The sequence below is a fragment of the Ptiloglossa arizonensis genome, chromosome 13 (genome assembly GCF_051014685.1).
Source record: "Ptiloglossa arizonensis isolate GNS036 chromosome 13, iyPtiAriz1_principal, whole genome shotgun sequence".
In the NCBI taxonomy this organism is placed as follows: Eukaryota; Metazoa; Arthropoda; class Insecta; order Hymenoptera; family Colletidae; genus Ptiloglossa; species Ptiloglossa arizonensis.
The window spans coordinates 2232443-2246979 of NC_135060.1; the positions used below are offsets into that span (position 1 = coordinate 2232443).

Here is a 14537-nt window from a genome sequence, read left to right on the forward strand (position 1 = left end):
AGAGTATTTAGCGATAAGTCTGACGAGGAACCCTACTCCTCGCCCACTTTTAACCTAACTTTACGGGTTCGTGGAACAACCGAAAACAACGACCGCGTAATTCTTTAGCCACGATGGCTCTGGTTTAAGAGTCGAAGTTAAAGACTCTGGTCAAACAGATAAAACTACCCTCCAACGTTTCACTCTTTCGATCCTAGCTTGGATTTTATCGAAACTCTGCGACAAGACTTCCGAACATACCGATTGATACGTACCGGTATTAATCGATCGACCTCGTTGCTAAAGGAGAACTCTCTACGTCGCAGGCAACTCCATATTTTTAGCCAAAGAAGATCCTGCCGAGTGTTTAGCGTGATATACAAGTAGTTGTGCCATTTGGGTTGCTAGAACCTATCCGACCGATCGTCACAGAAGTCTATTGTGAACAACTAGACCGTTCGAAATCAGCATTGGAAACAACACGGCTAACTTTACTCGACCAAGGTAGAATCCTCTTACACCGGGACAACGCGCGACTACGTATGGTGAAATGGACACTATAGAAATTGAAGGAATTTTACCAACGAAACGTCATTCGTTCGGTGTCTTCTCAAAGGTTCGTAATATCGTTTGAATGGAAGTAAAACCAGTACTCTCCTTAACGTCAAAAGTAAAGGTAATTTACAACTTTTTACTGTCCTCTTGAACGCTGAATCTTCTTCGTTTAGACATTGTACCATACAAGGATTTCTCTCTAATATTTTTAAGAAAGTACATTCGAACGTACAAATGAGTCCAAGACCGTGGTGCTTACATTTGCCCCGTCTCGCACGATATTGCAGGCAAAGGGGTTAATCGTGGATAGACGGTGACAGATTTGGCACGGTGCTGGTCCACGATCGCAAGAGGGATGATTTCGCGCAAGGGCCGAGAGAAGCCGCGGAAAAGGGCGAGTGTCGGAAGGCGTAAGAGAATGGAAATCAATACGTGAAGTGAGCAGCCAGTTTCAGGCAGGAGCCGCCGACTTTAGAAAGCCTTGAGACGTCGTCTGTTCATCCTCTTTGGACCCTCGTGTTAAGAGAGCTCGAGCAACCGGGAGAGCGAACGACAGGGCGTACGGGAGAGCGACAGAAACTTCGGAACACGGGGAGAAAGAGAGACCAACGAAGGCTCCATTCAGGACTAATGGGGTTAAACGCCTTAGCCATCAACTGAACGTCTCCCTCTTGATTCTCGGACGTTTCGATTCGGCTTCACGGGTATTCCCGGAGTTCGTAGCGCGGCCCCGATGTAATTTCCCTTTACTCTGTGTACAAGTTTCGCGGGTCTCCCTTTAAACGCCTTTTACGTACTTAGAGAACTGTACGCGCGATTGTTCGATCACTTGGTCGAACGAAACGCGAAAAAACCAACTCCTTTCGCGTATTGGTCCAAGTCTGCGCGATTGTTCAATATATTGGTCAAATGGCTCTTGGACACACGAATGTGCATCCATAACGGAAGGATGCAATTTTATAGAGAACATCATTTGCGAACAAAGGGAAGAAACCTTCGAAAGGTGTTATCGTTATCTGTGTAATGGTCAAAGATTAAATATTCGTAGAAAAGGATTCGAGTAACGTTAACCCAACAGCGAATCCTTTACCATGAGACGACGATTACGTGGTACGATGACAGTGTTTCGTATTTTACCGCGCTGAGAATATACACTGCACGTATCGTATGCATCGTTATCGTTCGTGAGATATAAAATAGACGAAAAACGCATAAATTTACCTTTGTGTGCCATATCGTCAGCGGTGACAGAGGCTAGGAGGCCGGTGGCGCCCGGCCATGGAGCGACCGCAGCGCCCAACTGCTGCGAAGGCAGAATCTTCGGGCCTTTCGACACTTCCGGTCACTGAAACAACGAAATTCACCATTTCAAAACTAAAACAAGCTTGTATTTATATCCACTACCTTTTCCATTACATCTACAGAATATCTAACGAAATATAATTATTCTTTAACAAATTGGGTAATCGTCCCCTCCGGACCAAGCTACATTTGTAGTAATTTTGTTCGACTTGTTTCAAAAATCTACCAAATATGTTAACTGATATTTTGTATCGTTAAATATGTAATACTGGTTTACACAGTTTTTAGTTCATTTGTTTATTGAGTGTAAAATCATCGCTCTCACGCATATTTGATTCACGGTAGCGAACATTGCGTAGCGAATGGCACACGAATTATGCAGTTCGCAATATGGAGAGAGAACCATAAAAGAAGTAAAAATGTATGTATGTCATTACGCCGTGTAGTCTTTAAACTGAAAGAATTGTATCTCGGAAATTTACATAAACTTGAAATTACATAACCGAGGCTTACGTGTATGAGTCGAATGCCAACTATAATATAAATACAAGACGTTTATTATTTTAACCAACGAACTAAGACACCGTACGAAGAAACCCAAAATAAAAAGAAAAGTTCGTACGAACGTTGGTTAGCGATTACTAAATTTTCGAAACAAGATAAAGATTTTTAAAGTGCAATGAAAAATCAATTTGAATCAAAAGTGTGACATTGTTTGCAGAAATTTAAAACACTTGTATCTTCGACGCGAAATAATTACGAATCTACTTTCACGCAAACTTTCGTTCAACACCTTTTTCGTTAAACATCTTACGTACCTTCGAAAATCCCAACTATTTAAGTTAAAATCACGATTCACTTGAATGTAAAATCTAAACCATTCAAGATAGTTTACACTTTGCAACGTAATCCTTTGAGCGACTCCGTATAGGTGAATCGACTTTCTTGAACTGTGCTTGAACCGTGAACTGTTTTTGAAATTAGATTCGTGCTATTTCGAAAAACGAGATAGGGCCAACGACACCTGTGTAAATTCGTCTGATTTGCATATCGCTACACATGTGCGGCCCAACTGTCTCGAAACGATCGAAAACACGATGTTAGAAGTGTCTATGTACTCGACACCGATGTGGTCGATCGTATTTTCAACTTCACGTTCCATACAAGAGGCTAAAATAATTAGGTATTTGCGTGGGAAAAATATACAGAATGTTGCATCGCGAACGAAACCGTTAAAATAATGGTTACTCGAGTTAGAAAATGTTTGTTCATCGACTGTCCTCGGTACTGACTCGCGTTGCTTCCTTTTGCTCCGAACGAATATTTTATTCGTTCTTTTAATTGTGCCGGATGTTTGCAAGGCGAGATAAGAAAGAATTTATTAAAAAAAAAAAAAAAAGAAAAAAAAAACAAATTATAGAACACCAGTTTCTTTTGAATAACCGAACAGAAAAATGAACAATTTATCCCGTGGTTTATTTTATTTCATAAACTAGGCTGTTTCTACCTGTTTTGACTCGAAAAGCAACAAAAGATTCTCCATCGGAGTAGCTGCTTTGAAACGTCGCTATGAAAAGTGCGTTCAGCTTTGCAGAGACTTACATTGGAAAATAAAAATTTTGTCTTTTTTCTTGCGACTTGGCTTTCATCGTTGTTCCAAGAACTTTTTATCTCGTGGGCGTATCGCGTTTTATTTTACGAAAAATGGAGCAACATCTTTTCAAGAATAAACGTTTATTTAAGCAATTATATCGTTTCGCTAAAAATTACCTACTATCGACGATGGACAAGTTTTTCAATTAATACAAATGTGTCGTGTATTCGCAAAAAATATAATACAATCGCTCGTATGATTTTACACGTTGTAAGCTTTTTCTAATTTGTTCTCTACCCCTTGAAACATTTTCGTTAAAAAGTTTAAATTTGAATTCTTGTTGTACCCAAAGAGAACATCTTTGTTGTTTCATCGTATCTTTCTATCAACGCTGAAATATATTTCTAACTATATTTATATAAATTTTTTAATTACAACGTTATTGCCTCTTTCGACAGTTCTGGTTGTTTTGCTTTTCCAACGATTTTACACAGATAAAAGTAAACCATCGTCAAATTATGCTAGATTTCGATAACACGAGGGTAATAAAAAATCTTCCATTTCAATTCCTCGTGTCTTCGCAGTGTCGTTGAACTAAAATAGGGCCGAACTTTATCCCGAACAAGGAGAATTCCTTTCCTACTGGTGATTTCCGTATATTTTCATCGGAGACATTTGCACCGAAAATTTCACCTCTTAGTTTTCGTTCAATTTTCAACGCTTTTCCAACACCGTTCCACGTATCATCCGCGTCTACCATTTGTCCACAGTTTCGTCCAGTATTTTGTAACAAGATACAAAGATCTTCGAAACTGTCGGTTTCGAAAGTCGCGGAGAGACGAGAACCCTCGCTCGTCGTATTTCCTCCTATTTCGGTTTATATTCCGTGTGCATCGCAATCACGCCTAATTAATATACTTTCATTGAACCGAACGACAAGAAACATCGTAATTACCGCGGCGCGATATTCCTCTGTCGCGTTGAAAAGGTGTCCCTCCGTTCTAATTGGCTCCATCGTAACGAGACTCCCGGTCTGGAAAGGGCACGACTTGTTGAGCAAAAGAATCGGCATCGCTTCTTCCGCGGAAGAGCTTTAAGGGCACAATGGCGTTTCTCTGCGGACGCGAAATCCCTTTTAAAAGCTTAGATACACGAGGCCTCGTTTTGAACGCCGCGACGTTCGCGGCCCTCGAGTGCCGTAATTACCGGGTCTCGCGCTCTCTGACGATGTAAACTACTTACATGTGTAACGCCCACTAAACCTGTCAGCGTAGCGGAATAAAAGTGAGAAAGAGAAACGTGCATCGCCCGGGAGGACGGGCTACGGCTCGAAAACGCCGCTTCGTGTAATAATTAACGGATCGATCCGACGATACGACGAGAGCTGTCACTCTTAACGAATCACAAAGGAACTTAGCAACGCGGATCCCGTTCTCACGCTCTTCGATCCCGTCTCGTGTGGTTTTTAACGACCGTCGACAACCTGTACCTTGAACGATACGTTATTAGTATCGGTGTATCGGGTATCGAGTAACGATAAGTCCCGATTTTTCGGACGAAACGAACGAACGCTTTTGCGCAATTAACGCGTAGAACGCTACAACTTACGGGGAGTAAGGCCACGAAGTGTCTCGTGATTTTTGTGAAACTGTTCGAGTTTCGTAAACGAAACTAGCTTCTATGGTTTTATTTAAAAATTATCGAAGGTGCACGGAAGATTTTCCAACTATTTTGTTACGTCGTCGTAAATTTAAAAAAATCACTTTCAGAGTTAATCTTAACACTTTTTATACAGGAAACTATTTCCATTTGGAATTCACGACTAGAAATTCAAGACACTGGATTAATTATCTTTGTTTTACAGAATTCGTTTAAAGAACTTCCTTGTACGTACGGTAATTTTTAAGAGAACCTCGTAACACTGGGTATACACGTTTCTAAACTGAAGTTGCGTATTCCTCGTTACTCGATCGTACACCGAGTGTCAAAATCGTTTAGGAACCTAGCGACTCGTCGAGAAGTACCGAGAATTAGGGCAAAATAGGGACGACGACGAATTTCGAACAATTTCTTTTCAATTGAAAGAATAACCGGTGCAAAGAGGTTTCGGTAAATACGTGTAGGTAGAAATGTTCGACGAGCGGTAACCGTAGCCAAGTGTACACGTACGGGGCTTTGTGAGCGACGACGAGAGAAAACGCGTCAGTAATGAACTAATTAGGACGTAATAAATCCTGAAATCGTTATTTTCTCCACGCGTGTCGGAGCATGGGCGACAGAGGGAGCTGTCTCAATGGGACGAGAGAACGGAGACTCGTAGAATGTGAAACGAAACACGACCACGGATCATCGACACAACAGTTTATTCAAACCGATTGCGGAGCGTACAAGGTGAACTGATGAGTTAACACCGGTTATCGTGAATAAGAGACGTATCAAAGACCACGACTCTTTTCGACGAGGTACATAAATACGAAAACAACCATGACGATCCTCGAAACTCGTCGAAATACAGTCGACGTTCGCCGAGAGGGATTTCCGCCGGTGAAAAAAGATTAATATCCACGAGATTTTCAGCGAACCCATTCGAAACGTGAAATTGCAGCAATAAGGATGACATTGGTACGCCTTTATTGCGTCAGGCTTGCACACAATACGAAACACAATACGTAGGAGTACGTACCGGTGAAACGTTGTTTCTCGAATCTTTATTCACCAATACGCGTTTGTTCGATTCGACCGGTACTTGCGCAATGTTCCAACAGTTTTTGAACACCTAGTATATTTAAGTGTTATTTTGTGTTAAGTTTAAAGTGTTATTCGAGAGAATCGATCAAACACTAGTTACGGAGGAATCGCTGCACATTTAACGCAGTTAAATTTTTCACCAAACGATAAATGTCACTGATTCACGTGACACATCGAATCCATCAAAGTGTTGGTTAATTTGAAATCTTTGCGTTTGAATTTGAATCGTATCGCTACTTCCTTCTCAACTTTTCGTTTCTCTACCGTGATTGTGATATTTTTGAAACGCGTTTGGGGAAAATATTAATTCTTGTTGGCTCGTTTTCCGTATTTTCTTTCGTTACTATTTCACGAGAGAAAAAAATTACGAGATACGTACGACGAGGGATTGCAACGAAACGCTGACAAGCGAGGGGAGTGAAAAGAACGACGGGAGGGAAAAGGAAAGAGTGTCGTGGAAAGGGAGAAAAGTACATCGCACTCGCATATTGTGCAAGAGGATTACCTCGGATTATGCGCGACTGAGCGCAAACAAGATCTCGCTGGTTTGTGTTTACAAGACGCCAAGCTGTCGATTTAGTAAACTCCGACTCTGCTTTATCTTCGTCGATTCGCATTAGGTCGGAACACTGTACACGCAAAAATCTAATCGAAGATCGATTTGGTTCATCGACTATGGAAAATGGAAATGTTTCGATCGTTTGAATATTGGTACAGTTTTCCTAATTCGCAATTTCAATAGTTGTCAACGATTGTGCGTAAAATATTTCGAATTGAACATTGATCAAATGTTCCTACAAAGGAACGATAATCGTGAAAAACAAACTGAGAAAGAAAAACGTTCAACGTATGGATTAACCGTTGCATTTTCGTAACTTAGAGACACTTTTGCTCGTTCCGTACTAATCGTTATCGGTACAATACAATTGTACAAATACGGAATCGAAATCTGGTTTGAGAGCGCAGTGAAACGTGAAGTCACTATTTCAAACAATTTCTTTCTCGATAAATCCTTAAAGAAACTAATATACTTCAACGTTCTCAGACTTTGACCAATTTCGATGCATCGAAGACTCTTCGCTCAGCTTTCTACCCTCTGCTACATCCCGAACAGCTACCACGGTACCTGAACGTTATCACCGATGCGTCTCGATCGTCATTGACACGAACTACGACCGATGAGCCAATCGGAAGTAAAGTCTTTCGGCCAAGTTCCGTCAGGATAATTCGCGCGAGGTTCTACAGCCCTTCGAGTTCTTTAACGCGCGGTAACAACGCGAAACAGCGGGAGAGGTTGGTATTATACACGCGGATGGTAATAGGTTCCATATCCACCAGCTACCGGCGCATTATGCTTTACATTTCCGGCGAAACACTGTTAATGGCACCGCCACCACCACCACCACTGCCGCCGTCGCGCTCTAAATCCACCCCCGTAATACAAGGCCAAAACCCGCAGGAATTAACTGCTCGCTCGCTCGCGCTGCCGTACGCAGTGACTTCCGCCGCCATTCTATTTCGCTTACGCGCATTAATTAATAATTTCATCAGAGCACGATATAAATCCAGCATTTATACGGGCCTACCGTAGGGAGTGCTTCGTTAAGCTCGAATTGTACATTTTTCTCCGAGCACAACGATACCGTTCACCTCGAATTTACCAAATCGGATTAACAACCTATCGATCAAATCGAGCGATTCGCAAGATTCGCGTACAGAGGACACGTTTAGCGTAATTCCTTCCCAACTTTCTATACGCGCTGGAAAGATTTTGGAATCCATGGATATTTGCTACGGTCTTTCTATAAATTGTTGAGCGATTTTATCGCGAAGAACGCGTATTATCCAAGCCCGTGTACACGTAGAAATTATTGGAAATTGATAGCGCGTTATCGGTCCTTGCCAGTTACCGAACACAGCGCGGTGATAAACTGGGCATTCAAATCTCCGTATTCACATTGTGCGCGTGTCTAAGTATTTCGGTAAGACCGATATCATCGAGACTAATTTTTAGGTGTGAATTTTCCTTCGGTTTGTATTTTTTTACGATAGAAAGAACGACGAAACTTATCGAACAACCCAGTGTTAACGTTAAAAGTAAATAGGGTCGTTTTTTTCTTTCTTGTTTCGTGTATTTGAAAAATTGGACCCGAACTCGTGGAAATTGTCCCGAAAGTATCACCGCAAGACTGTAATAAAATTCTGAAGTAACGCGAGCGATGTTTCAACAACAAATGAACAACGATCGAATACATTTTCCATTCGTGTGTTTAGATTACTCAACGTCTCAAGATGCTTCGATTCGAACGAAATACGCGCGACGAAAGAGCAAACGTCGATAAATTAAACGCGATACGTTTTCGTAACGGCAGCTGTACGCGTAACAAATCGAGGGACGTTGTATCGATTAATGTTAATGCGCACATATGTATAACATTTGTACAATCCACGGATGCTTAACGACACGTTAATAACGCGCACAGTTAACTGGCTGTTAAACGATTATAGATCTTACGGAAGCCTCTCGGGGCGTGTAAAACGATTTACGTTAATGCAATTCCACGGTTCTAAGAGGTAAATCGCGTCTTCCGCCCTTATGGCGTTTCCTTTGATAATTACCGATCGCTATTTTTTCGAAACATTCACTTTTTCCACCGTTTGTTGAAACTTTGATAGACCATTCTTGGTTTCGAGACGCGACAACGGATACGATTCCGAAGAAGAGTAAACAAAATATAATTAATACACGGTACACTTGTACCTGGAATATTTTTCTAAAACTTTCCAAAAATCGTACAAACTGCAGAACAGTAAAAACAAATGTACTTTTGGTCCTAGAACCGCTAGATCCGCACACTCGAAAGGCTTCTCGATCGCAACGACCAAAATGATAGGGATGCCGCTCGAACGATCGCAAGAACGAAGAACGTGGGAGACGCGATTGTTTGGAGAATAATGCACGATGAACGATTGTATCGGTACCACGTGCCAACGATGCTAAGAGTTGCTCGCGGTGACTTTCTTCTTCGTAAATTTGCCACGAGTCCCGTACGTTCCGTAGTTTCCACTTGGAACGAATCTCGTCCGCGAGGAACCGACACCGTTGTTCCAAAAACGAACGAAACGATTTCGCTAGACAGCGATCGCAAATAATTAGATAATGTAAATTTCACACGAGGGAAGGTTCGACGAGTTTCGGAGGGAACTCGAGAACTCGTCCCGGTTGAAAACATTTACCTCGGCGAGGTATCGGTGTCGCGATTTTCCGGGCGGAACGGTTTCGCGAGTCGTCGAGCACTCGTCGGTAAGTGGTCCGATAGGTAGAGACTCGGTGCCTACCGATACCGCGTCCGTCGTACGAGGCAACGCGGCTTCTGGTCGTGTACACAAAACGGTTTTCGAGCACCGAAACCGAAAAAACTACTACCGAGAAAAACCCCGAGCGAACAACGAACCCTCTCGACGAAGGAAAGGCACGTTCACAATGCGCGCGTCGAATGTCACCGCGGGGTGTCCACACTTGTGCGAGCGGGCATTCAACGTCGACGGCGGATACGGGACTCATTCACTTCACGGATTTTACACGGCGAGTCGTGTAGTCTATTGCCTAATTACACCATAATACTGTACGCGGGAAGCGGTGAAAGACAGACAGACAGACAGACAGACAGACAGACAGAGCGGGTGAAACGCGAGAGCAACAGAGAGAGAGAGAGAGAGAGGGAGAGAGAGAGCAACCAGAGAGGGTGGACGCAGTCGCTCGAGGGAGACGCGCATCGTCGGTCTCGCGAGCGGGAGAAACGACCAAACAGAGACAGTGAAACTCAACGTGCCGTTCAATCACATTCATCTCCGATATAGCGCGCGTATAGAGGGTGCATTGTGCCTTAAGCTGTATTATGCGCTACGTGTATGCAATCTGCATCCTCGCACACCGTGTATTCGCGTACGCCGCTGATACTGACTATTAAGCGGGAAGACAACCGACCGAAAAGGGGGAGGTTCCTTTCGAAAAGCGCGCGAACCGACGCCGATGTGTATTTACCGTCGCGGGGTTAATTTCGGGAAACCGATCGGCGCGAAACCAACACCTACAGAGATACGAGATTTCGGTAAGCGGATCGGTCCTTATCGGCGATGTTTCGGCCCGATCTCGTTCGCCGATTACGAAACTACCGAATGTAGTTTCGCGTCTATCGACACTTTACGTGTATGGACACTTTACGTGTATCGACATCGTGTGCCTCTGGACGAATCGACTCGATGATTTTTCACAATGTGTCATTTCGATGTTCTCGGCAGGTGAGAATTTTTTCTATGGATATTCTACGTGTATACGTACGGGGTTCGCGATATTAATTTTCAGCGTTTTTCTAGAAAATAGTAGATATTTTGAGAAAATGAAAGAGCAAATCTAAGAAGTGTAACGTAAATGTAAAATTTGTAACGATGGCTATGAAATGACAATGTCACAGTTTTTCTTAATTGGTAGCGTTTAATAAACGAGAATATTGTTCGAGAACTATGTTACGCTATCTTAATAATATTTGAGGGAAAGTCAGATACGTAGTATGAGAACAAGTATTTTACGAGTAATGGTAGTTTTGTATTGCAAAGAAAGAAAAACAAATTTTTAGTATAGAAATAACTTCCAATTTTAGAGTTAGTTCTGTGAAACAGTAGCGTTGCACTATTCGAATGCTTCCTACGTATTTATTTTTGCAAACGGTACAAAATTGTTTCGTCTTTAAAATTACAGTTTATTCTCTCAAAGATGTCTGTTAATCATTAATGTATAAAACATTGACAGATGTTTTAACATAATCTTAATATAATGCATAAAACATCCTCCCGTGTCGTTTTCTATTCTTTCGTCAATATTATAGCCCAGATAGTGTCGAAGGAAGTAATTCTTGCAATAACATATCAAATATATTATAATAAAGATTCTTGCGACGAAACAAGAAACAAGAAGAAGAGACGACGTGAACATTGGTTTTCGTATAGAAATATTGATACTTTTACGAAATTCATAAATTTCTATTATCTATTGAACTTTTTATCGTCGAGTGGTCTTCTAGAGGATTTAAACATTACACGTTAGAAAAAAGAATTTTTCTAAAGTTTGTATTTTCCATGTTTCAACGTTTCTGTTTCAAACTGTAAGAATCTATTAGGGTCCCGATAGCTTTGTTGATACGTTAGAATACCAATACCGACAAAAATCTTAATATAAATCTATACATAAATCGCAATACCTCTGTTAGGCCTCTGTTAGGCCTCTGGTAGCTTTGTTATAACTTTCGATTACCGATACCGATAAAAATCTTAACCCCTTTGATAGATCCCTGATAGCTTTGTCAAAACGTTCAAATCTTGGAAGTTTAATCGAGACGATGAAGATCGAAGTTCTGGTCTTGATGTACTTTAGCAGGAAGTATGTACATGGCATGTACAACTCCTCCGCCATTGCAGAGGAAATTTTATTCGGAGTTAAAACCAGTAACGACGGCTTGAAGCAACATGTTGGTCTTCTATTTGTAACGAGGTAATTTTAAATTAAACACGGCGATCAGTTTGAAATAACAGCACGTTCGAAGAAGGAAATCGTCGACAGCGAACCATTCGAAGCAATTAACAATTCTCTTCGTGTTTTAAATTCCGCTCAATTTACCGAAGAATGTAACTATTTACCAATTCCTTTGACGATGGTTAATAGATACAACGAGAATAAAAATATTTGAGAAGATTACTCTCGCGCGTGAATATTTCAATAATCGAGCTAACGGTTGGTTCTTTTATCACTACTTCCTCTCCAAATCACGGTACAAATAATACAATTGTATTTCAAACGCAAAATAACCGTAAGACCGTGTACCGCAAGGTAAATTTTGAAATATTATGTTTTTGAAAATGATAGGTTCGAATAACTTCGTTTAATGTAACAAGAGATGCTATTCGTTTCTCAGAAACTTTGTTTAATCTCATTTCCACGAATAAAAATATCCGTTAGGGATAAAAATTCAAGAGTCAACGATCAAGTTTTGCGTTTTTCTTTCATTGCTATTTTCGTGCGATTTAATAAAAACAACTCGGTATAAATAATTTAAATTCTCCGTACCAGTGAAGAGTGAACATTAACGAATAACTCGAAAACGGTAAAACGCAGGATACTTAAATTATTTTCATGAAAAATAGCAAACGAGTCGTGTCTTGACAACGAATCTGATCTCTATCGTTAACAAATTCACTAGTACCTGTGTCACGGAAATTCAGTTTGCGAATTAAATTGTATCTTCGCTAAACGGCCTACCTAATTTGTAAACGATACGAAATTATTGAAAACTGATCAGATTTTTGTTCCCATTTCGCAAGATTTCTACCAACCGCGTAACAAGTGTTGTCCTTGTAAGAAACGTGATAAAGTTCAACGTAACAGGTTGTATCGCTTCACGAGCCATTTAAGAATAATCTGGTAACAAATTGAACTTCAATAACGCGCAATGACAATCTCGTTGAAAGAATACCCGAATTTCTTAACGTTTTGCTTTTCGAATCATCGTATACGTTTTTTACATAAGTGAAACTGTAAGTGTAAAATTTGGGATTGGAGGATCTCGTTAAAAGATACACAGAGATCTCAATAAACGCGTATACAGAAACCGATAGACACTCAGCTTCGTAATATGAAAGCTAACGTTCTTTCGAAGATCGCGCAAAACAATTCACACAGAGAATACTCGTACACGAAACATAACCATTCTTCGTTCACCGATCAAATGGTCGATGACTCGAACTTGCGAGATACTCGTTCTACGTCAAACACAGTCACACGAACAACGATTGATTAGCAATAAGAAACGATTCGTCTAACCGCTCCAAACGAGCGTTCGTTCTCTCTTGTTTCCTTCGTTGACAACTATCGAACCCCCGAACGATGCACTCGGTACGTCTCCCGTGTTAAACGTAAACCCAACTAAAAAATTGAAACATAGTGCACACTCCTGCTGGTTGCAAAGAGCTCGAAATACTGAAAGAAACTCGTACCGTTCCGTATCGAGTGTCATCCACGCACGGAACGTCGCTCGTAACCGAGTCACACGCGGGCAAACATCGACAGTCCCAACACCGAAAACTCTCTCGGATTTCTCGCCGATTCGCGACTCGGACGACTCATAGATTCATCGACAATTCGAGCAATGTCCCGTTTCGTGTGCATCGTGCGTCTAGGATCGTAGATCGAGTAACGTATTAACCACGTGACTACGTACCAAAAGCTGCCGTCGGCCGACGCTGCTCCTCCGATCAGCTCCCGCAGAAAGCACCACGACGAATCCGTGGAGAACGTGGTATCGTCGTGGCACCGCGTACTTTCCCACAGTTTTCACGAATCGAGGCGAGAACGAGACGCTCGGTCGCGGTGGAGTCACTCGCGCCTCCAGACACTGAACAACTCCGGTAACGTAACGTTGTCACGAGCGGCGGTAGTCGCGCGAACAACGAACGATCGTAGACCTCCAACCGGACGATCGGTGGCCTCGATCGCGATCGATCGACGACGACGACGATTTCGATCGTGCTCTGTAACCTCCCGGTAGAACCGTCTCGGGCACTATCCTCCGCTTGTCACCGATCGCACCGAACCGATCCGCGCCGAGTAACGAACAGCACCGCGATTAGGTTGTCGCGGGTAAATCGCTCGGTTACAGGTTTGCGCCGGGACAAGTAACGCGTTCAGTTTCGAACGTAAGCCGGGGGGGTGGCTTGTACGATCCGCACGAGCGCAGCACACGTGCTGCTCTGCAGCGTGATTCTTCTGCTTTCTTGGCTCTCGAGAGTGCCCGTAGGAAGAGATAGAGAGAACGAGAAAGAGAGACAGAGAGAGAGAGAGAGAAACAGAGACAGAGAGAAACAGAGAAAGAGAGACAGAGACAGAGAGAGAGAGAGAGAGAGAGAATCGGCGATCGGGGTTAGAGCGGCAAGGAGCGAGCGAAAGTTTTAGGGGCGAGCGAGAGGGCTGAAATCGCTGGCGAGACGCGAGAGAAGCGGGCACTAGCGGGCACTCCTGGCCGTGGAAATATTATTAGGTAAAGCACACGCACGGACTGGCACGCACCGACTTGCGGACTCTCGTTGGGTCGTGCTTGCGACCCCGCGATTCGTGTTGGTACCTCGACGTACGTCGGACCAATGGGCGGAGGGCAACGTTACCACCACCACCCTTGGCCGCTGCGGCCGGTGGGGATGCTGGCTCCGCTTCGTGACATCATCGATTCTGAATGGTGGAAATGCTCAACCGTGCGGAAGGCTCATCGGAGGGCGCGTGTTGCACTGTCGTGGCGCATGCGCCGGCCAGACG

The 14537-nt window shown here is 42.7% G+C and overlaps 1 protein-coding gene across 3 annotated transcripts in view; it reads right to left on the reverse strand.

The window, feature by feature from the left end:
* LOC143154051 (paired box protein Pax-6) overlaps positions 1-14334 on the reverse strand; it is a 103220-nt gene extending 88886 nt beyond the window's left edge. For all 3 annotated transcript variants that reach the window (XM_076325816.1, XM_076325815.1, XM_076325817.1), the window contains exons 1-2: positions 13450-14334; positions 1756-1879 (exon numbers count right to left, since the gene is read on the reverse strand). In XM_076325816.1, coding sequence (XP_076181931.1) covers positions 1756-1768 — 13 coding nt within the window. In that variant the 5' untranslated portion in view covers positions 1769-1879; positions 13450-14334. The remainder of the gene's footprint in view (positions 1-1755; positions 1880-13449) is intronic.
* Between the last annotated feature and the right edge of the window lie 203 nt (positions 14335-14537).